The sequence below is a fragment of the Mesoplodon densirostris genome, chromosome 9 (assembly GCF_025265405.1).
Source record: "Mesoplodon densirostris isolate mMesDen1 chromosome 9, mMesDen1 primary haplotype, whole genome shotgun sequence".
NCBI classification, from domain to species: Eukaryota; Metazoa; Chordata; class Mammalia; order Artiodactyla; family Ziphiidae; genus Mesoplodon; species Mesoplodon densirostris.
The window spans coordinates 40,705,990-40,728,781 of NC_082669.1; the positions used below are offsets into that span (position 1 = coordinate 40,705,990).

A 22,792-nucleotide genomic window follows, 5' to 3' on the forward strand; every position below is an offset into this window, starting at 1 on the left:
GCAAGAAAATTGATCTGACATGTCAAACATTCACTAGTGTCATATTTCACTGTTCAATTTCAGGGACTATTTGCTCTCATACTGTTTTTAATCGTCAATTTTAATCAATAACCTAAATTAAAGCATATAAATTTTGTAAAACATATTGCTTACAAAACTTATTTTCTTGCTGTTGTCTTTTTAAGGTCTTCACTTGATACACCAAAAGAATTCAATTGTCCCTTTCCTAGTTTTAAAAATTTCTGCTATTTCTTTTTTTCACTTTTTGCATCCCGTTTATCCCTATCTTTAACATGCTTAAATTCTGGCAAAGAATTGGAAGCTAAATGGCCAAATTCCTCAGGAAAGTCTGTACTTTTGGTATTTCCTGACCAACAAAAAACATGTTGGACCATGAGTCTAGCCAGAAAAAACAAATAGTCATTGAAAATGATCCAGTCCAATTTTGTAGGTCCAGTCTAGAAAGGGATTTTGAGCTTCAGGTTAATATCCAAACTTTGTATGTCAGAATGAAAGCAAATCTCCTAGGGTTTGATCATCATCAGTTAAACCCAAAGAGCTGACTGGTGAAATATATGCATACTTTCATTCCAAATGGCTAACACTAAATGTTTTTATGAGGTTGAGTCACTTTTCTAAAGAATGTTGCAGTAAACCAGTTTCATGTCAGAACGTCATGAAGGAATTGACTTTGGCATCTGCTCGTTTGGGCTTCTATCTCTTCTCATATCTACTTTAAGGAATCTAGATTAGATTTGTCCTACTAGCTTCTCTGCTTCAATCTTTTTATAGTTCATTGGCTGCTTGAGTCCCTGGCTCAACTGGGAGCATCAGACAACACTACCCTGCTCTAGCCTCCCCGTTTGGGTACCTTCCAGTGTAGCCAAATTCCCTCTGGAATATAACTATAGCAGCATTAAAAATGTCAGGCTTGGAATAATTTTACTGACTCAGTTCAGAATTGGATTGAATGAAACATAGCTGCTGTTAACAAAATATTTTATGTTATATTACACTTAAGGATGAGAACAATGCAAAAACCCAGGAGCTTAGACTAACCATGTGTATCATTTTACATACAGGAAGAAGAACCCTTTGAGCCTGAGATACTGGTGTGCCTAAATGATAAAGGAATTAGCTTTTGGCTTCTGAGTATCAGCCCGGGAACTGCACTGCATGATCCTGTTGAACAGAAGGTAAGTGTGACAATTTCATCTCCTGATAATTCAGCCCTGAATTACTTTAAGCACTTTTTTTAGTTCTGTATATTCAGAAAAAAAAAATTTTTTTCAAACTTATATTTGGCTATATCTAACTTTTAAAAGGAGCAATCATGAAAAATCAAGTGGGATAACCCTGGATTACAAACTTCCTGGTTAAGAAATTAGGCTGTGAAGTAAGAGAATTGAAATTAATATGCCATTTCCATCACGTGCTAGCTGTGTGATTTGGGCCAAATTACTTAATCTCTCTTAATTTCAATTTCTCTATTGACAAAATGAGTATAGCAGTAGAACTTAATTGTTGTATTAAAGAAAGTAATCCAACTGAAGACTCACGAGCATGGCATTATGTGCTATGTAAGGGATCACTATCAGTTTTAGTAGAGTTTATAGGGTGGGGGAATTGGAATGAATCACAATTATCTTACTCCACCATCTTGGCCTCCATGTGCCATCCCTGGTTTCATTAGACACACGTGAATTGTCAAGGGTGGGTCCTGAACTGTAGTTTTGTAAGTCTCTTAACTTGGATCTTTCATTCTAATTCAGTTTGTTGAGAATACTTTAAACTTTTATGTAACATCTCAGAATGCTGTCAAATGCTTCAAGTTCTCACTTTCTTTTGGAGCTTGCCAATATTTGGTGAGCATGCTCTTTGTTTCTTTCTTTTTCTTTTTCTTTCCAGAATGTGTCTTCTCCTTCTATGGTATCAATCTCTTATTGTTACATTCTTTTCTTTCTCCTTTTCCTGTCATCATTCTCTATCCTTTATTCTCTTGGTGAAAGTTTAAGTTCCCTTCCTCCTTCTCAGGGTCATATAACTTCACCCTTCCTTTCCAATACAATTCTATGCACTGTATTTAAAAATTTTCATTTTCTGCAATAAATCTTATTAAACATTTCTTAATTCTCTTCATCTTCTCCCTGACTATGGCTATTAGCTAGAAAGAAGTTCTTATTCTCAAAAGGAAAAAGACAGCGTATCTCACAAACTATAGACTAATAACTTTATCTAAGCAAGATTCTAGAGTACATTGTAAATGAATAGATTTTGAGCACCCAGGGAAAAAACAATCATGAAGTATCAGCATGTATTCATTTAGAACAAGTCATAATGGGTATAGTTTATTTCTTTCCTTGATAGGATTACTAAACAGATGGTCAGTAAATATATTAAGCATGACATATTTAGGCTTCAGCAAGTGATTTAGAAAGATTTCTTGAAGTGTTCTTTTTTTAAAAAAAAAACAGTACTTTTTAGAGAAGTTTAGGTTTACAATAAAATTGAGAGAAAGGTACAGGATTTCTCATTCCCTGCTTATAGACGTAAATATCCTCCCCCCTTATCAATATCACTCACCAGAATGGTACATTTTTTACCAAGGATGATCCCACATTGACAAAGCATAATCACTCACATAGTTTACCTTTAAGTTCACTTCCTACATTCTTTGGGCAAATGTACAATGACACATATCCATAATCATATATCATACAAAGCATTTTCACTGCCCCCAAAATTCTCTGTGCTCTGATTGTTTGGGCAAATGCACAATGGGCAAATGTACAATGACATATATCCATAATCATATATCATACAAAGCATTTTCACTGCCCCCAAAATTCTCTGTGTTCTGATTGTTCATCTCCACTGTGTCCCTCCCCCAATTCCCCAGTGGTAAACACTAATCTTTTTATTACTTCCACAATTCTTACTTTTCCAGAATCTTATATAATTGGAAACATACAGTATATAGCTTTTTAAGATTGGCCTCTTTCACTTAGTAATATATATTTAAGTTTCTTTCATGTCATTTCATAGCTTGATAGGTCATTCCTTTTTAGTGCTGAATAATATTCCATTGTTTAGATGTATCACAGTTTATTCATCCATTCAGGTACTGAAGGATTTGATTGCTTCCAAATTTAGACAATTATAAGTGAAACTTCTATAAACATCTGTGTGCAGGTTTTTGTGTGGACAAAACTTTTCAGTTCCTTTGAGTAAATACTAGAGCACAATTGCTGAATCATATGGTGAGAATATATTTACTTTTGTAAGCAACTTCCAAGTGTCTTCTGAAATGGCTGTACCATTTTGCATTCCCACCAGCATTATATGAGAGCTCCTGTTGCTCTACATCCTTGTTAGCATTTGGTGTTGTCAGTGTTCTGGATTTTGCCCATGCTAGTAGTTGTATCTCATTGTTATTTCATTGTTGTTTTAATTTTCATTTCTGTGGTGACTTATGATATGGAGCACCTGTTTATATGCTTATTTGCCATCTGTGTATTTTTTTTTTTTGGTGAAGAGTTTGTTAAGGTCTTTGGCTCATTTTTTTTTTCGTTTAGCATGGCTCATTTTTTAAGTGGGTTGTTTGTTTTCATATTGTTGAATTTTAAGATTTCTTTATATATGTTGGATAACAGTTTTTTAATCAGATGAATCTTTTTCAAGTATTTTCCCCAATCTGTGGCTTGTCTTTTCATTCTCTTGATATTCTCTCACAGAGCAGAAGTTTTACATTTTAATTAAGTCCAAATTATCAATTATTTCTTTCATGGGTTGTATATTTGGTGTTTTATCGAAAAAGGCATCACCATAGCCAAGGTCATCTAGGTTTCTATTATGTTGTCTTCTAGGAGTTTAACATTTTTGTGTTTTACAATTAGGTCTATGATCCACTTCAAGTTAATTTTTGTGAAGGGTTTAAGGTCTGTGTCTAGATTTATTTTTCTGCAGGTGGATTTCCAGTTGTTCCAACACCATTTGTTGAAGAGATTTTCTTTGCTCCATTGTGTTGCCTTTGCTGTTTTGTCAAGGACCAGTTGACTATATTTATGTAGGTCTATTTTGGGGCTCTGTATTCTGTTCCATTGATTTGTCTGTTCTTTCATCAATACCACACTGTCTTGAATACCATAGTTTTTAAGTAAGTCTTGAAATCAGGTCGTATCAGTCCTCCAATTTTGTTCTTCTCCTTCAGTATTGTGTTGGCTATTTTGGCCTCTCCATCTAAACTTTACAATTAGTTTATAGATAATAGAAAGTAATTCAGATTATTTATAGATAATTGGAAAATCCAACCAGAGAATTATGTAAATTTGACATCTTTAAAATAACTGGAAACAGATTCATGAAATCCTTTCTGAACCTTGAATCAATTTTGCAAGGTTGTAAAATATGCAGTCAACACACAACAGTCAGTTGTGTTTCTATGCATAAGAAATGAAAGAAAGGAAATAGAGTTGTAGAGAAAGAAGTAAACGTATACATCTATGCTTAACTGATTTTTGACAAGTGCCAAGATCATCAGCAGTTAAAAAAGTTTCTTTAACATGTGATGCTGGGACAACTGTATATCCACATACAAAACAATAAAGTTAGGTCCTTATCTCACACGGTATAAAAAATTAACTCAAGGGGCTTCCCTGGTGGCGCAGTGGTTGAGAATCTGCCTGCTAATGCAGGGGACACGGGTTCGAGCCCTGGGCTGGGAGGATCCCACGTGCCGCGGAGCAGCTAGGCCCGTGAGCCACAACTACTGAGCCTGCGCGTCTGGAGCCTGTGCTCCGCAACAAGAGAGGCCGCGATAGTGAGAGGCCCGTGCACCGCGATGAAGAGTGGCCCCCACTTGCCACAACTAGAGAAAGCCCTCGCACAGAAACGAAGACCCAACACAGCAAAAATAAATAAAAATAAATTAATAAACTCCTACCCCCAACATCTTAAAAAAAAAAAAAAGTTAGTGTGAGTTTGCAGGCAGTATCCAGAGAATTAATGCAAATATGGTTTGGACCTAGATTAACAGATAATTTAAAAAAAAATTAACTCAAAAAAGTTGAGTAAGTTAAATGTAAGTGATAAAATTATAAAAGTCTTATAAGAAAACATAGGGGTAAACCTCCATGGCCTTGCATCTGGTAATGAATTCTTAGCTATGACAACAAAAGCAAAAATATATTGGATTTTATCAAAATTAAAAACTTTTGTGCATCAAGGGCACTATCAAGAAAATGAGAACACAAGCTAACACAACATTGTGAATAAACTGTACTTGAATAAAATGTTGTTTCTTTTGGGAAAAAAAGAAAGTACAAACACAACCTACAGAATGAGATAAAATATTTGTGAGCCATATATCTGATAATGGTCAGGAATCCAAAATATATAAAGACTTCCTACAGCACAACAAAAAATTAAACCACCCAATTTAAAACTGGGAAAAGAACTTAAATAGACATCTATACAAAGAAGATATAGATGCCCAATAAGCACATGAAAAGATTCTCAGCATCATTAGTCATTAAAGAAATGCAAATCAAAACTATAATGAATACAACTTCACATCCACAAGGATGGCTACAGTAAGTATAAAAGAAAAATAAAAAGCGTTGACAAGGATGTGGAGAAATTGGAACCCTGTACGTTGGTGTTGGGAATGCAAAGTGGTTCATCCATGGAAAACAGTTTTGTGGTTCCTCAGCAAGTTAAATACAGAATAACCATATAATCCAGCATATTCCACTTCTTGATATATGTCCAAAAGAAAGAAAAACATATACGCAAACAGGTTTTTGAACATGAATGTTCGTGTACCATTCACAATAGCCAAAACGTTGGAAACAATCCAAATGTCCATCAATGGATAAATGGAAAAAAATGTGGTATATACCTATATATCAATACACAATGGAATATTATTCAGTTGTAAAAAAAATGAAGTACTGATGCATTGTAAAATGTGGATATACCTAGAAAACATTATGCTAAGTGGAAGAATTGAGACACAAAATGTCACGTATTGTAAGATTCCACTTATATGAAATGTCCAGAATAGATAAATCTGTATAAACAGTGAGCAGATTGGTGGTTGCCAAGGTCTGAAATGGGGGATAAGGGTCAAATGGGGAATAATTGCTTAATGTGTATAGGGTTTTATTTTGGAGTAATGGAAATATTTTGGCACTAGATAAAGGTAGTGGTTGCACAACATTGTGGATGTACTAAATGTCACTGAATTGTTCATTTTAAAACAATTTTATGTTACCTAATTTCACCTCAATAAGAACATAAAATTTAAACTAAATTTAAACAACTTGATGTTTGGCCAGGGTCAGTCAAAAGAAAGAGAATTTCCCAACTATAGCATGCCATGACTTTTTATTGTGATATTTGTTGCAAATGATAATAAAAAATACTTTATACATGTAAGAGTTCAAATAAAATGCAATTCAGTGATGACTATATCAATCACAGCACAGCCTGTAAATGTTAGGAACCTAATCATCTTTGCTTGAAATCTGAAGAAATATGGAGGGCTCTTGGGAGTATCCACAAAATAATAACAGGTATTTTGTTTCTCCTACATTTATTTTTATTTGTTTGAGTGAAGTTTTTGATAATGGCTATGAAGAGAGGAAATTTTCTGAATCAGAAAGGGGTCATATTCTATAGCCACAAGCATAGATTACAACCTCATTAATTTTACCTCTTACTCTTGAGGATAGTACTAATTGATGGAGGATGATGAGTGTCTCTGAAACTTGAAAATTTTAACTGCTAACAACCTTGAAATATCAGGGAAAGCTCTTGGGCTCGTACTAAATTTAAGAACTAAAATGACACTTGAAGAATTTTTGAAATCTTTTTTTTCATTGTTTATTTAATGAGGGATCTTTCACACTGAAAGCAGTCCAGAGGTCAGGACGAAGGGACGATATTGCTTGAGAAACAAGAACGTTTGTTAAACCTCGAACTGTTCTTATTCTATTCTGATCTTCATGTTACATAGCTTAATTTAGTGGACTAGGTAACTAGTCAAAATGGGAGACTTTGAGAGAATATTACACAAATCAGGTAAATTCAGTGAAAGCTGTATCACCAAGTAAGTAGAATATGAAGTATTTGTGGGAAAGGTAGAGACAAGGTTGTCACCACCAGCTACCTCTTGTTATTACCTTTATTTACTTGTGCAACATTGGGCATAGATGACCACTCCCTTCATTTTAAGAAGTTTTCCTCTTGTGGCTTCTGCAATACCACACTCCCCCAGTTTCCTCTAATATCATCAGTTGCCCAATTTCAGTTTTCTTCCCAGGCTCTTTCTCTGTACCCATACCATTTTCTGTTCTGGATTCATACACTGTACCTCATCATGTCCCATACTTTTCAGTTCTGTCTTTGTGCCCTGATATCAAAACCTCTATCTCCATCTCTGACTTTCTAAAAAAACACCAGCCTGTATTTTCTACATGAGTATGTAGTGATTGTAAAAAAAAAAAAAAGTAATTTTTTGTAATTGTTTGTAAGTTTTTTCAAGAACTCTTGATTTCTCAACCCTAAACCTGCTTTTCCCTCAGTATTCCATATCTCAGCCTATGTCATCACTAATGCTAACTTAGGTCCAAAATCTGAGAGTCATCTTTTATTTCTCTCTTTTCTTCATCTAATTCTTCAGTTTATTCTTTTGGCTCTACCTCCATACTATGTGAAAAACTTTTCAGTCCTCTCTGTTTACACTATATACTCCTGATATTGTACAAGTTATCATCCTTTCTATCTGTATTATAGCACTAACTTTTTAATTGGTCTTCCTGCTTCTGTTCTATCTTTGCTGTAATATACTATGCATAGAACAACCAGAGTGATATTTTTAAAACACAAATTGGATCTTGTCAATCTCTTGCTTAAAACTCTCCAATGTCTTACTGTTGTACCTATTTATTACCATACTTCTTCCTCTGGCTTACAAAGCCTTTCATATTTAGGTCTTTAACTACCTCCTTTAAATTTATCTCCTACCACTCTTCACAGAGCCCTTCTCTCTGCTACTTGAGCTCACAGGCTTGTCTCTGTAAGGTGGTGAAATTTATATGAAATATTCTTCTGCATGATGACTCAATGGCAACCTCCCTTTTATCCTTAAAATCTCAGTTTAAATGTTATGTCTTCAGTGAGGCCATCCCTTACCACCCAAACCAAGGTAATCATTCGATCTCATCCTATCATGTCCCCTGTTTTAGTTAGCTGCTTAGCTTTTTCACTATATGATATATAGTCTCATGAGAGCAGAGAATATGTCTATCTTATTCACTGCTGGTTGTTTAGCATACAGAATAGTCTCTAGTTATAGAAGTTGGTCAGTAAATCCTTGCTTGGGAATTCCCTGGTGGTCCAGTGGTTAGACCTCAGTGCTTTCACTGTTATGGCCTGGGTTCAATCCCTGGTGGGGAAATAAGATCCCACAAGCCACATAGTGCTACCAAAAATAAAAAATAAATCCTTGTTTAATAAGGCAGATAGGAGCAATATTAATTCATTGAACAACTTGTAAGGGCTGTCAAGATAAGGGGAGGACATTTGAGAAAGATGGAGAGGTTAGGGTAGAAGGTTGAAAATTTTGCTTACTTCTCAGTTTAGCTTAAACTTAACACTATGTACTGTTAGCATTTCTTTGTTATGTACAACATTCTGTTCTCATTCTAAACTCTTTCCATCCATACCCTCCGTTTTAATTCCCACCTCTATCAAGATAACTCACAGTTTTGTATTTCTAGCCAACATCTTTCATCTGTTCTCCAAGTCTCTATATGCAAATGCTTACTTGGTATTTCTTCTTGAATATCTCAAACTCACTTCAGATCCAGCATGTCCCATGTATACTCATGATCTTTTCTCCTCAAATCTGATTGTCTTTCTGTATTCCTGTGACTGATGCCTCTCTCTATCCCATTATATAAGGCACAATCCAGAAATCTTTCTTGAAAGTTTACTCTTAAGCCTAAAATCCAATCTAGCAAGTAGTCTTGCTTACTCATCCTAAATATACGCTGATTTTCCATTGCATCCCCTCCTCTACCTCCTTAAAAGAAATAGCTCAAATTAACAGAGCACTTACTGTGTGCCAGCACTCTTCTAAGAGCTTTTTATTTATTAACCCACTTAATCATCTCAAACACTCTGTGAAGGAGATTCTGTCATTATTTCCATTTTACAGATAAGGAATCTTGACATAAGGAGTTTATGTAAGCTGCTGGAAAGGAGTAAAGCCATGTGCAAACCTGAGCAGTTTGGAGCTAGAATCCATGTGTTTAAACATGGCACTCTCTGATTCCAAGAACCCAGTTACCTTTAGCCTTAAAATGCAATAATCTTTTATGGGACGTACCATCATTGGCTCCAGCTCCAGTTGGATTTCTAATTGGATTTCTAATATGCAGCCTGATTAATGTTTTCAAGATACATATCTCTTCATTTCACCTATTGTTGAAAACATTTTAACATTTTACATTGTTTTTGGTATAAAAATGAGTGTTCTCATTGTTGCTTTCAACGTTTCTCCCTTGGCAAATCCTTCCTTGGCCTTCCTGACTAGATCAAATTCCCTGTCCAATGTCTTGTTAACTCATGATCCCAGCCTCCTCCGAGTTCACCTGTACCTGCAATGTACAGTCTCTGTGCACACTGATCTTCTCCCATCTCAGGTGTTTGCATCTTTGTTTCTCTGCTCAAGGGCTTGCTTGGATGCCACTGGCAAAACCCTGAAGTAGCCTAGAATTTAATGTTCCTAGAGGCAAACCTCATCCAGTGAGGAACAATTGTTTGTTGATAAATACCCCATCTCTCCCATATATTAGTGGGGTACTTCTGACTTGTGTTCCAGAGTCTTTTAGCCCTTTAATGCATCTCTACCAGAAATGAGTCTCAGTTGTTCACAGAGGTAGCTCATTCATGAAAGCACTCTATTAATTTTTTTCCTTCCCTACGTCATTTTCTCTACTACCTCACTTGTGCTTCTGTGGTTAATTCCCAAATAAACCATGTGCATTGAGTTCTTATTTCAGGGTAAGCTTTTGGAGAAACCTAAAATATGGCATCCCCATAGTTTACCCTTTAACACTACCACGTACCTCTGCTTCATAGCACATGTAGAGTTTGTTCAGATGCATAGAAGGAGGCCTGGAATAGTGTTCACCAAATGGTCATTTTTTTAGAGGATGGAATTTTTTACTTTCAGTATTGCTTTTTTATTTTATAGGCATTATAAGTTTAATCAATGGCATAAAAATTTTCCAGAGCCATAAATATTAATAAAATGATATACTTTGCTTTTAGTAAGACTGTCTATAGAATACGAACTTCCAACTTAAATAAACTGGTTTCACATGACATACATGTTCACTTTATTATTCATATACTGACTGAAGGAAATAGCTTCAGCTTTAGTGGTGAGAATATTTAATTACCACAGCCTAGAGAGGGTCCCCTTATTATGCTTTGTATGAGGTTTTGCTGAAGTAAAAATTGAAAAATGCAGGTGGCTAAAGAGATAATATTTTGCCATACTTGAATTTTTCTTAAAATAGACTTAATATGTCATTTTGTCTCTATTATGTAGTCTAAATTAAAAAGAAACTATCTTAGTGTCTATATTTCATAGTTAAAGCATTAGCTTTGCTGCTATAAACAAACATTTTAAAGAGGAATGAATGCAGCTATATTTAGACAAAGTAGTATTGAAGTGTGGCCCTCAAGCTAATATGAGATTAATGGCTTTTCCTCCTTCTTTTTAACTGAAGGTAAAGTAAAAACAGAAAATGGAAAGAATTTAATCCCCTCAGTATGACCCCAACAGAAACTCAAAATACCATTAAGGCTAAATTATCTACCTGGAAATATGTTTTGTTCACCACCAATAAGGCCATCACACATAAATCCTGCTTTTTAAAATAAAATGTTTGAAGAAAATAGGGTCAATGTGAGCTTCAGAGAATAGGTATTTACAGATCACAGATTTTAAAAATGGCTTTGTAGTCAATAGAAAACACAAGCCTTCTTTGGTTAATAAAAATGTTTCACTGAAGCCATGGAAAACTTCTGTTTTTTGTGACCCTAAAAGATTCATTCATAATAAGTCACTGAAAATATTATATTATGGAAATACAAGGTCCTAGAGGAGCCTCTGGAGTCAGAAGATATGGGTCTAGTAATAAATCAAATGTGTTTTTCTTCTATTCAATTTTTAAAGATTAAAACTATTAATATTTTATGTTGGGAGAGGTTGGGACAGTGAAGACACTCATGAATTTCCAGGGGCCCTTATACAGTTGGAAAATCTTAATGTGCATCTCCTTCTACTTAAAAATATTTTCCTATGGAGGGGAAATGGAAAAATGCTCAAAGACCTAAAGAGAAGAATGTTTTCATAATATGGCTTATTACAACCAGCATTTTTTTTCTTAAAGAAAATCACTCAAATGTACAATCACAAAAGAGTTAAATAAATAATTAGACATCTGTGTAATGAAAGATATGCTAGCCTTTAGAAATAATAAACAAATAGTCATTGACAGGAAAAATGTTCACCATCTATTGTTAAGTGGAAAAAGTCTGTTTCCAAATATGTAAGCTATAAAGTCATGCTTAACAAGGACATATGTCTGCATATTTGAATATGTAGACAAAATCTGAATGAAACACAGTAGTCACCCCTTACCAGTGGGGGATACATTCCAAGATGTATCTGCCTGAAACGGCAGATAGTGCAGAACCCTATATGTACTATGTTATTTCCTATACTAATGAGGGTTAGCATATACAGTGTGGATACATGGGACAAAGGGATGATTCACGTTCCAAGTGGGAAAGAGTAGGATGGCGTGAGATTTCATAACACTATTCAGAATGGCCCACCATCTAGAACTTATGAATTTTTTATTTCTGGAATTTTCCATTTAATATTTCAGACTTGGTTGACCATGTGTAACTAAAACCAAGGAAAGCAAAACAGCAGATGAGGGGGGATGAATATATACAATATTATAAATCATGATCGATTTAGTATAAGATTGCAGCCTTTTTTTTTTTTTGCGGTACGCGGGCCTCTCACTGTTGTGGCCTCTCCCGTTGCAGAGCACAGGCTCCGGATGCGCAGGCTCAGCGGCCATGGCTCACGGGCCCAGCCACTCCGTGGCATGTGGGATCTTCCCACACCAGGGCACGAACCCATGTCCCCCGCATTGACAGGCAGACTCTCAACCACTGCGCCACCAGGGAAGCCCACAGCCTTCTTTTTTACTCTATTTTTAACTATATTTTCTAATTTTTCTGCAATGACTGTTACTTCTATAATAACAGGTAAATAAAAGTTACAAAAATAAGATGTAACTCGACTATTTATATCTGAGACATTGGGCAAGTCACTTAATTCTCTATTTTTGTATTATAGTGAAAATTAACTGAGAAACACGTGTGAAACCTTGGCAGAGACTGAGCACTTAATAAATTTGACTTTCATGGAATCTGAAAGTCATACCTCTGCCACAATTTAGGAATGTGACCTTGAGCAAATTTAACTTCTTCGAGTTTTATTTAACCTAATGAATAGTATTAAGGAGCTACACTGATTTTAAGGCTTCTCTTCCAATCATTTTATTTTATAGAGAATCTAGTATAACAAACTGGATGTAGCAATATTATTTTCAATATATTAAAGGTATATGTGTTTATACAACCAGAGGAGGGGAAAATGAAATATGAGGAGTGGGCTTTTGTCAATCTGTGGAAATGTTTATGCTAGAATCAACAACACATCCCACCTAAAGCTCACATGAATATAATTCAGAACGGAAAGTATGGGCAAGTTGAGAGGAGCAAGGGAGATGAAGTAATGAGTTTGCCAGGCTATCCTAGAAAAGAACTAGGCCAAGACAGCTCAACTATTGCAGCCCCTTAAAAGGTGGCTGCACTGCTGGCCACTTCCATGGGTCCAAAGGAATAACATTAAAGAGAGATATTTCAAAATTTAACCTTTATGATATTCAGAAATAGAAAAAGTCCAACATTCCATGGTAAGATCCCAAGCAAGAGCCACAAGGCAGCCACCCCAATTATTCTTCTCAAGGGATGAGCCAGGCAGGTTGACAATTAAAAATCTCCCAGTCTTGGGCTTCCCTGGTGGCGCAGTGGTTGAGAGTCCACCTGCCGATGCAGGGGACACGGGTTTGTGCCCCGGTCTGGGAGGATCCCACATGCCGCGGAGCGGCTGGGCCCATGAGCCATGGCCGCTGAGCCTGTGCGTCCGGAGCCTGTGCTCCGCAACGGGAGGCCACAACAGTGAGAGGCCTGCGTACCGTAAAAAAAAAAAAAAAAAAAAAATTTCTCCCAGTCTTGAGTAGCTTGGGTATGCCTTCTGTTCCTGGTTCCTAAATTGATTTTAAAAGGAAACAATGGGAAATATATTGGATCATTGGCTTCAAACATCCCCAGCTCTTTGGTAGGACCTAGATGAATACTACATCCTATTCAACATAAAACTATTTAAGTGAGAATAGATTGCTGGTGAAGGAGAATATTAGTTCTAGGAGTTTCAATGGAAAAGGTCATGGCTGCCTCTGTTTGTGCCCAAATGAAATGTGAAAAGGAAGTGATTATATAGTGAATTAAATATTCTTAAATTGCCAGTGCAGAAACTTGGTTTTTAGCCCTAGCTTTTCTACTAACTATGCAATTTTATGTGAGTTATATCACCTTCATGAACTTCGGTTTCCTTCTCTAGATAAACAGACTTCATACTATGTATTTGTTTCCTGTGGCTTCCATAACAAATACCACTGGTTTATAATTACAGAACTTCAGTCTCTCATAGTTCTGAAGGCTGCAAGTCTGTTGGACCCAGTTTTACTGGGTCAAAATTAAAGTAGAAACTAACACACCATTGTAAAGCAATTATACTCCAATAAAGATGTTAAAAAATAAACAAATAAATAAAATATTGGTAATGGCAAAAAAAATTAAGTTAGCAGAGCCACACTCCCTCTGCAGGCTATAGGGGAGAATCTATTCTTGTCTATTCAACTTCTGGTGGCTTTTAGCATTCCTTGGCTTATGACTGCAGGACTCCAATCTCTGCCTCTTTCTTCACATTGACTTCTTGTGTGTGTGTGTGTGTGTGGTAGGGAATCTTACCCTATGTCCTTTTTATAAAGGTATATAGGGAACTTAGGGCCCAACCAGATACCTGGATCCTCCAATCTGAAGATCCTTAACATAATCAGATCTGTGAAGACATTTCATAAAAGGTAACAGAGGTTCTTGGAATTAAGATGTGGATATTTTTTAGGAGGCCATTTTTTGACCTACTATCACCACTTGGTTGACAAGGTCCAGTTTTATAATTCAATAACTCTTTAGGGAGAAGCACTTTGTTCTTTAAAAATTCCGTGGAGTCCTAGCGACAGAATGAGAAGTAAAACAGAGCTTCTTGGCTCCATTCTACTTCTCTTTCCACCCCAAACTATCCATTTCTGAAAAAAGGTACAAATGTGGGGGGGGGGTAAAAATTAAATTACTCCTTTAGCTATATCACAGAATATTTTAAAGTAGCATTCTAAAACCCAGTCTTGCAGAGGAAGCTGTGTAGACAGCCAATCAAGTATCTAAGTCAAAAAAGTATTTAAAAAAAAATCCTAGGGCTTCCCTGGTGGCGCAGTGGTTGAGAGTCCACCTGCCGATGCAGGGAACACGGGTTCGTGCCCCGGTCCGGGAAGATCCCACATACCGCGGAGTGGCTAGGCCCGTGAGCCATGGCCGCTGAGCCTGTGCGTCCAGAGCCTGTGCTCCGCAATGGGAGAGGCCACAACAGTGAGAGGCCTGCATACCGCAAAAAAAAAAAAAAAAAAAAAAAAATCCTAAATGAGATTTTTTTGCCATCTTTTCTAGCAGATCTGAAACTCATGAGGGTACAAAAATTAGGAAAGGACCATAATATGTTTTAACAACAATAGAGAGCTCTCTAATAACTGTTAAAATAAAATACATTAGAATAAACTATGAAATTTAGGTCTTTGCTTCAATTTCAAAAAAAGGCAAATCCAGCAGATCAATGAAAATACTTCCTACTTAAAAATGATATATTTATAGGCAATTTTCACAGTAACTAAGAAAGAATAGTAAATGGAAACTTTGGTTGCAGAATATAACTTCAAGATCAGTTTCTCTCCAAGGTTAAATGGAAGGATCTAGAACTCCTGAAAGTGATTTCCTGTGACTTTTCCAGACAACATGACTGATGGACAAGGTTGGATTCAGTGCAGATTCAGTAAAGCATTCAAAAATATAGTGCAGGGCTTCCCTGGTGGCGCAGTCGTTGAGAATCCGCCTGCCGATGCAGGGGACATGGGTTCATGCCCCGGTCCGGGAAGATCCCACATGCCACGGAGCGGCTGGGCCCGTGAGCCATGGCCGCTGAGCCTGTGCATCCGGAGCCTGTGCTCTGCAACGGGAGAGGCCACAACAGTGAGAGGCCCGCGTACCGCAAAATAAATAAATAAATAAATAAATAAATAAATATATATATATATATAGTGCAAGTGGAGTAAGGATGCCATTAATCATCCAGCTGGGCTCTGAATTCAGGGTAAAGGAACTGAGGTCTAATACTTAGCAGCGTTCAGTCTTAGACTTTGGAATGTTTTAAAGTGACTGCTATGAAATATGAAATATATTAACTAAATAGCATACCATCACCGTCATCACAAATTTGAAATGATGGACCATTATTCTGATGATAATTCTGGAGTGTGGTGAGTGAAGAAAAACATCTAACATTCTATTCCCTTCCACCCCCACTACAGGCTCTTTTCAAAGCCTTAAACAATAAAGATTCATTCATTTATTCGTTCAATATTTATAAAATGACAGCTCTACAATAAGGAAAACACTGGGAATAGTTTGACTTCATCTTTGTCCTTAGAAATTTCCAGCTAATCAAGGTAGACAAACTAAAAAACTGAGATTCTGAGGATTGTAAACGGTTATGAACAGAGAGACAGGGTTGATTAAGTCTGCTGGGGAAATGTAATTTATATGTGTATGGGGAGAATGTCCCAAATAAGCTGTGATAGAATGTGAATAAGCATAGAGTTTAGAGATGTAGGGTAGCAAGGCAACAATATGCTTCTTCCTTGAATATTGGAGTTAAGGAAGAGATGAAGGGGGGGAGGTTTCAATGTTAAGGAGGAATTTTGAAAATTTCACATCAAATGATCATAATAAAATAAAATATGAAGTTGTCTACTGAACACAATGCAAAAGGAAATTGATGTTTATAGAAATGATTTTAAACAGAGCACAGTGGAATCCACAGACAGTGGAAACACGAACAACAAAATCCATGACATGTTTAAAAGAAAGAAAAAGGAATACTAAGTAGTAGTGAGGAGCCAACTTGAGAATTTTAATTATGTAGTGGAAAATTGTAGAATTACTAGAATAGAAAACATAACTGGCCAATAAATTAGAACAGATGAAATAAGTATTGGAGATTTCCTGGTGCTAGTGGTTGGAAAGGTTAGAAACCTAAAGGTCTGCTAAAGGATGAATAAACCAGGGGCAGTAATATGGGCAGTCATTATCAAAATGATTGTAGAACCCATTCTGTGAGAGAAGAGTCTGAATGGGAAAGAAGGGTAAGGAATGGAATAATAGCATGGGAGACCAGGTTGAGGTTAAGTAACCAGGAATCATAATCAAGATAGTGACAAGTGCAGTTGGTCAAAAGGATGGGAGCAAGTGAGAATGCAAGGAGTTGTATTCAGAAAAGGGAATTGCAGAGCTGGGAGGAGTTTTAAGTACAGCTTTTTCATTAAATAGTTGGAGACACTGAAGATAATGGAAACTGTGTGGCTAAGGTAAGCAGATGTATTGCTGTTTAAATCATCATAGGTAACAGAGGCCAGAGTTGAAAGGAAAATGAAGAGCCTGGCACTGAATTCATTGAAGATAGTGAAATGCTTTCATGGAGGTCAATGGCTATTTGTGAACACTGGGCTAGGGCAGGACATTCATTCATTTATTGCACAAATACTTATTGCCTACTCTGTGCCTGGCATGCTTCAGTAGTGAACAAAACTATATCAATACAAAGTCCCTGCTCTTATATAATACACATTCTAGTTGGAAAGACAGAAAATAAATAAATGAGCAAACAAAATAATGTCAGGTGGTGGTAAGGCATAAGAAGAAAAATGAAGCAGGGTTATTATACTGTGATATATAAGCTTAGGGAAGAACTCAAATAGGGGATAACATTTGACAGTAGAGGTGAGACCTGATGAAAGAAAGTCAGATGGATATCTTCAGGAAGGGTGGTTCAGACAAATAAGAAAGCAAATACAGAAACCCGGGGGCAGAAACATGATTGGAACCTATGACTAACAGCAAAGAGGCAAATGTGACTCATGTCCAGGATGCTTAGGTGTGGAGGCAGAGGCAGAAGTAAGGGAGAATCCAGAGGAAGAGTGTTGGGCTTTATAAGCCAAAATAGTGACTTCGAATTTTACTGTGGGTGAAATGGAAAGTTGGCAGTCTAATTAATAAACTGTAGGGAGGGGCAGGGTGAGACTAGGGGAAATTATTAGGAAAGCAATTTAATACCTGTTGGACAGTTTTGGTTGCTTGTGCTCTGGTGGCCTGGTGAAAATGATGAGAAGTGGTTGGAAACTGGATAAATATTACTGAAGAATTGGATGTAGGGGGCAGGGAGTGGTTAATGTTGACTCTAAGGTTTTTAGCCCAAATAAATTGCCACTGGACTGGAGAATACTGGGTGTTGGGCAGGTTAGAGGGTGAAGAAAAATCAGTGATTCACTTTTGGTCAGGTTAAGTATGAGATGTGACCAAGACAACCTTAAAATTCCCCTCAGATTGACTAAGCAGATTTCTTCCTGACTGTAGACCCCTGACATCCCTTTTTAAAGAGCATTTATTTTAGAAATATGCAAGAGAAAACTTCGTCTGCCCCTTTGAGATGCAAATCTTCTACAATCCCGAAGTCTTTCTCAAGGACCTGGGAGAAATCTCTTTGAAATAATCAAGGAAGCACCCTTATCTCACAGTTTCTGTGGGAGGTTTGAAGCCTAACTACAATAAGCATGAATTACCAAAACTGGTGGCCTAGTCACCTTGACCAACCTTACCCCAGTCCTTACCTACTCTTGCTTTTGTTTCAGCAGAATTGAATTCAGTCTCTCTCCCCTATGGCAGTAGTCTTGAATGAAGTCTTCCTTGTCTAACTGGTCTAATATGATTTTTCTTTTATATATGTTTATTAGATATCTAAATCAAGATATCAATATATGAAGGCATATAAGTCTGGAGTTCCAGGGAGCGGTTCAGGACAGAAATATAAATTTAGAAGCTTTCAGGGTAGCAATCATATTTAAATCTGTGAGACAGAGGCAGATCACTTGGGTTAGAGGATGGAGTTCTGCAATATTCCAGTATTTAGAGATATGGGATATGGAAAGGATTAACCAAAGGAAACTGAGAAGGGACAGCTAGTTTGGTACTCCAAAGGTCAAGTACAGAAATTGATCCAAGTAACAATGATCAACTGTATCAAACAATTCTGATTGACCCAATTGGATAACTTATAAATGACCACTTGATTGTATAATACAGAGGTCTTCTGTGCCCTTGGTAAGAGCAGCCTCAGTGGAGGGGCAAGTATACAAGTCTGAATGTAGTGGGAACAAGATGGCGTGGGAGGAGAGGAAGGAGAAACTGCCCTCAAAAACTCTTTTTGAGAAATGTTGCTTAAAAATAGCAGAGAAATGGGGCAGAAACTTTTAAGGGATATAGAATCAAGGAAGATTTCTTTAAGATGATTTGTATTTGTATACTAATAGAAATAAACCATGAAATAAATAAAATAGAAGAGAACAGTGACCTTGGGTATACTGAAGTGGATGGGTTCCACTACTTAAGTGAATGGGTTGGCCTTAGATAGAAAAAAAAAAAAGGGCAATTTGTTCCTTGACTTTCAGGCAGAGTATATGGGTCTTGATGTTGGTAGACATGGTGGTACGGGCATCTGGGAATCTTCTAATTGCTTCCACTTCCTCAGTGAAATCAGAAGCACACTCATTAGTTGAAAGTGTGGTAGGGGGAGAAGGTGGTGGAAGTTTTAGGAGAGAAAATTGTGTTAATGATGAGATTTAGGTATGACCATAGCTGAGGTGGGATAGAGGCAATAGCACTGGATAGTGAGGCCATGTATTGGAGTAAAAAATTTGTGGCTATTGAAATCAATAAGAAATATGAGAGGAATAGTCATGGAGAATAGAAAGCTGGGAACTAAAATCTCCAGGGAATTATGACAAGCAATTCAGAGGCCTGTAGATGGCTGAGTCAAAGAGAATTACTGGGTATTAAACGTGTTGGACAGCATCACATTCATAGAAATGGGGAGTTTTAGGAAGAAGGGAGGGGTCGTCAAATGAAAAAGAAATGAGTAGGAAGGAGGATACCCTATCTTCAGTGACAGTGAAGTAAGACATACAAAAAGATATTGGCAGATATCTCTTCAGATGGGCAATAGATGGCTTTCAGCAGGGGCTTGTTTTACAGTTCATTATGTGTATTTATACAGTGTTCTGTGAAATGTTAAAATTTGATATGTTACTTTGAAAATTAGTGGATATAAGAAACATCCAAGGAACTTGCTTTCAAACGCAGATAGATACTCAGTCAGGTGATCAACTTTAACACCATAAGTGATGTCTTGTTGATCATATGTACCATTGCTACCTATGATGTGATGAGCATGGCACTTCACTTCAGTGGTCTTCCTCCCCCAAACCCATAACCACGTTACAATTATAAGAAAAATGTCACACAAACTCCAACTGAGGAACATACTACAAAATACCTGATCAGCGTTCTTCAAAATTGTCAGGGTCATCACAAATAAGGAAAATCTGAGGAACTGTCACATCCAAGAGGAGCCAGAGGAGACCTGATGATTAAATACAATGTGGTATCCTGGATGGGGTCCTGAAACAGAAAATGACATTGGGTTGAGGGGGGACTAAAGAAATCTCAGTAAATTATGAGGTTCAGTTAATAATAATATGTTAATATTGGTTTACTAGTTATGACAAATGTACCATAGTAGTGTAATATGTTGACAATGGAGGAGATTAGGTACGGAGAATACAGGGACTCTGTATTACTTTAGAACTTTTCTATAAATCTAAAACAATTCTGAAATTAAAAGTTTATTTTGATAAATGCAGATGCTTGGGTGGTAAGACACAAGAACATACCTTTTAAAAAATTGAAGTATAGTTTACATGCAGTGAAATGCTAAGATCTTGTTCCATTTAGTCAGTTTTTATGAATGCATATCAAGATATAGAGCATCTATATCATCCAAGAAATCTTCCCATGCCCCTTCCCAGTCAGTATCTCCCTCCCAGAAGCAACCACTGATCTGGCATCTATAAACACAACTTAGCTTTTCCTAGTCTAGAAAGCCATATAAGTGTATCACATACTGTGTACTTTTTTGCATAAACTTCTTTCTCTCAGTACATTTGTGAAATTTATCTTTGTTGTTAAGTGTATCAGTTGTTTGTTCTTTTTATTGCTAAGTAGATTTCTATTGTGTGAATGTGCTCCAATTTATTTAAAAATCCTTCTGTTGATAAAGAATTATTTTTAATAACCACGGAAGTTATTTTGAGGCAGGTGGTCCACAGATATCATTTGCAGAAACATTACTGTAAAAAGTAGATGCTCACTCCATTGTCTCTTTGTTAATAAACTTTTCCAAGCATGAAAAGATAACTGAATATCTGAGAACCTTAATACACCTGCAAAATAAAGTGTCAAGCCTGTCTTACTAGCCAGATAAAGCTGAAAAATTAACAACAGTAGTCTCATAATGAAAAAGCAAGATATATTAGAATGTCTACATAGGCAACAGAAAGAATTTGCACTCTACGAGGTCTCATTTGTCTTTAATTAGTGGATGGTGTTGATTTGTTTATCAGTCTTCAGAGGCTGATGAGAACAAAGGATGAATTCAGGCAGTGTGCTTCTGATGAGGCAGTAAACATCACTGGCAAGAGTTGGGTGGTTGGGCCAACACCAATGACAAGGTAACCTTCTGAGTCTCTGCAACACCATGTATTAGACATAATATGCACACTGTGCTGAGTGTTTACATGAATGATGTGAGAAAGGAAACAGCTTGATAAACTGCAGGGAAGAAAAAAAGACAAACAGTTGGAAAGAATTTCTTTTTTTTTTTTGCGGTACGCGGGCCTTTCACTGTTACAGCCTTCCCCGTTGCGCAGCGCAGGCTTTGGACACACAAGCTCAGTGGCCATGGTGCACGGGCCCAGCTGCTCCGCGGCATGTGGGATCCTCCCAGACCGGGGCCCGAACCCACGTCCCCTGTATTGGCAGGCGGACTCTCAACCACTGCACCACCATGGAAGCCCTACACATCTTAATTCAAAAGACAGGAAGAAACAAGGAGTTAAGGGTGCAAACTTGTTACTTACAGCTCTCTGGGGTGCAATAATTGAGACTAAGAACACAAATAAATATTCTGAATAGGAAAAGAAAGCTGTTGCTGAAACTCTTGTTTAGAATGTATATTACCATGGCAGTAAGCTTCTTTGGTTCCCATAGACACCCAGATTCTCCAGCCTCAGACTAACTAAGCATTTGGGACTATCTTCATCAGCTTCATGAGAAATGCAAGAATGAATTGAAATCTGTTTGTACTCTTTCCATATCCAGTGGCTGCAATTTTTCCCTCGTGTATTTTCTCTTTTGCTCTTTCTCATTATCTCTTTTTTCCCTTTTGTTTGGATGTTTTATCTTGTGTATATCCTTTTAATTTTAAATTTTTACCTTCTCAATAATATTTCTAAAGCTTATGTTGGTATTTGAATGAAAATTAGTATTTTAAAGTGAATTTGGAGGAATTAGGAAGTCCAAAAACCAAAGCCATCAAAGAAATTATTTCTATGGCTTTAAAAGAACATTTGTTTCCTCCCGTAGTATAGCAGTATGAATCTGAAATGGTGATGCCTTGTAAATGACCTCAATCCCCAGGGAAAAACCTAAGGGCCTTCCCTAAATTTCACAAGGAAGTCAGTTGTTGAGATTCAGCCAGGATTAGCCAACCTTGCTTTCCAGAAGCAAGCATGATCTCATTTGATTGCTGTTTAGATAGGCTGCAAAATGCCCCCAAGATTATGTGATGGTTTAATGCTTGGCCTTGTTACACAGTAATAATTTGGTTTCCTAATGATTTGTGGCTATTTCATATACAGCCTGACTTTGGTACACTAGATTCAAGGGTAATTCTTACACAGCTGGAAGTAAAAATCTCCAAATCCTGGAGTTTGTGTGGACAACGGAGGTAATTTTATCGGCAGAATCAAGAATAATGTGCTGAAGGATTATGAACCATGTCTAGAGTCAAACTTTTCAGTGACTTCTCATTCAGCTTACCAAATTCTTACTTCTTGGATATAATGCTTCTTTACGTCTGCATGAACATCATTACTATGGTGATGGGTGTGTCAGGCTTAGGATTTCTTAAAATCTCTGACCATACCATGACTGCAAAGTAGACCACAAGACTATGCCTTACCTTGGGATTTTCTTGTTTTCTTTAGCCTCTGTGCTGCAGTTAGGGCATATTTCCTCCTTTGCTCCAGCTAGCTGGTCAGGGTTTAGTTAAGAGGCTGTATCTCATGCTTAA

The 22,792-nt window shown here is 36.9% G+C and overlaps 1 protein-coding gene across 1 annotated transcript in view; it reads left to right on the forward strand.

The window, feature by feature from the left end:
* The first annotated feature begins 846 nt into the window (after positions 1 to 846).
* Positions 847 to 22,792, forward strand: part of TMEM196 (transmembrane protein 196) — a 210,511-nt gene continuing 188,565 nt past the window's right edge. The window contains exons 1-2 of the mRNA XM_060108597.1: positions 847 to 867; positions 1,083 to 1,196. Of these exons, the coding sequence (XP_059964580.1) occupies positions 1,177 to 1,196 (20 nt within the window). The 5' untranslated portion in view covers positions 847 to 867; positions 1,083 to 1,176. The remainder of the gene's footprint in view (positions 868 to 1,082; positions 1,197 to 22,792) is intronic.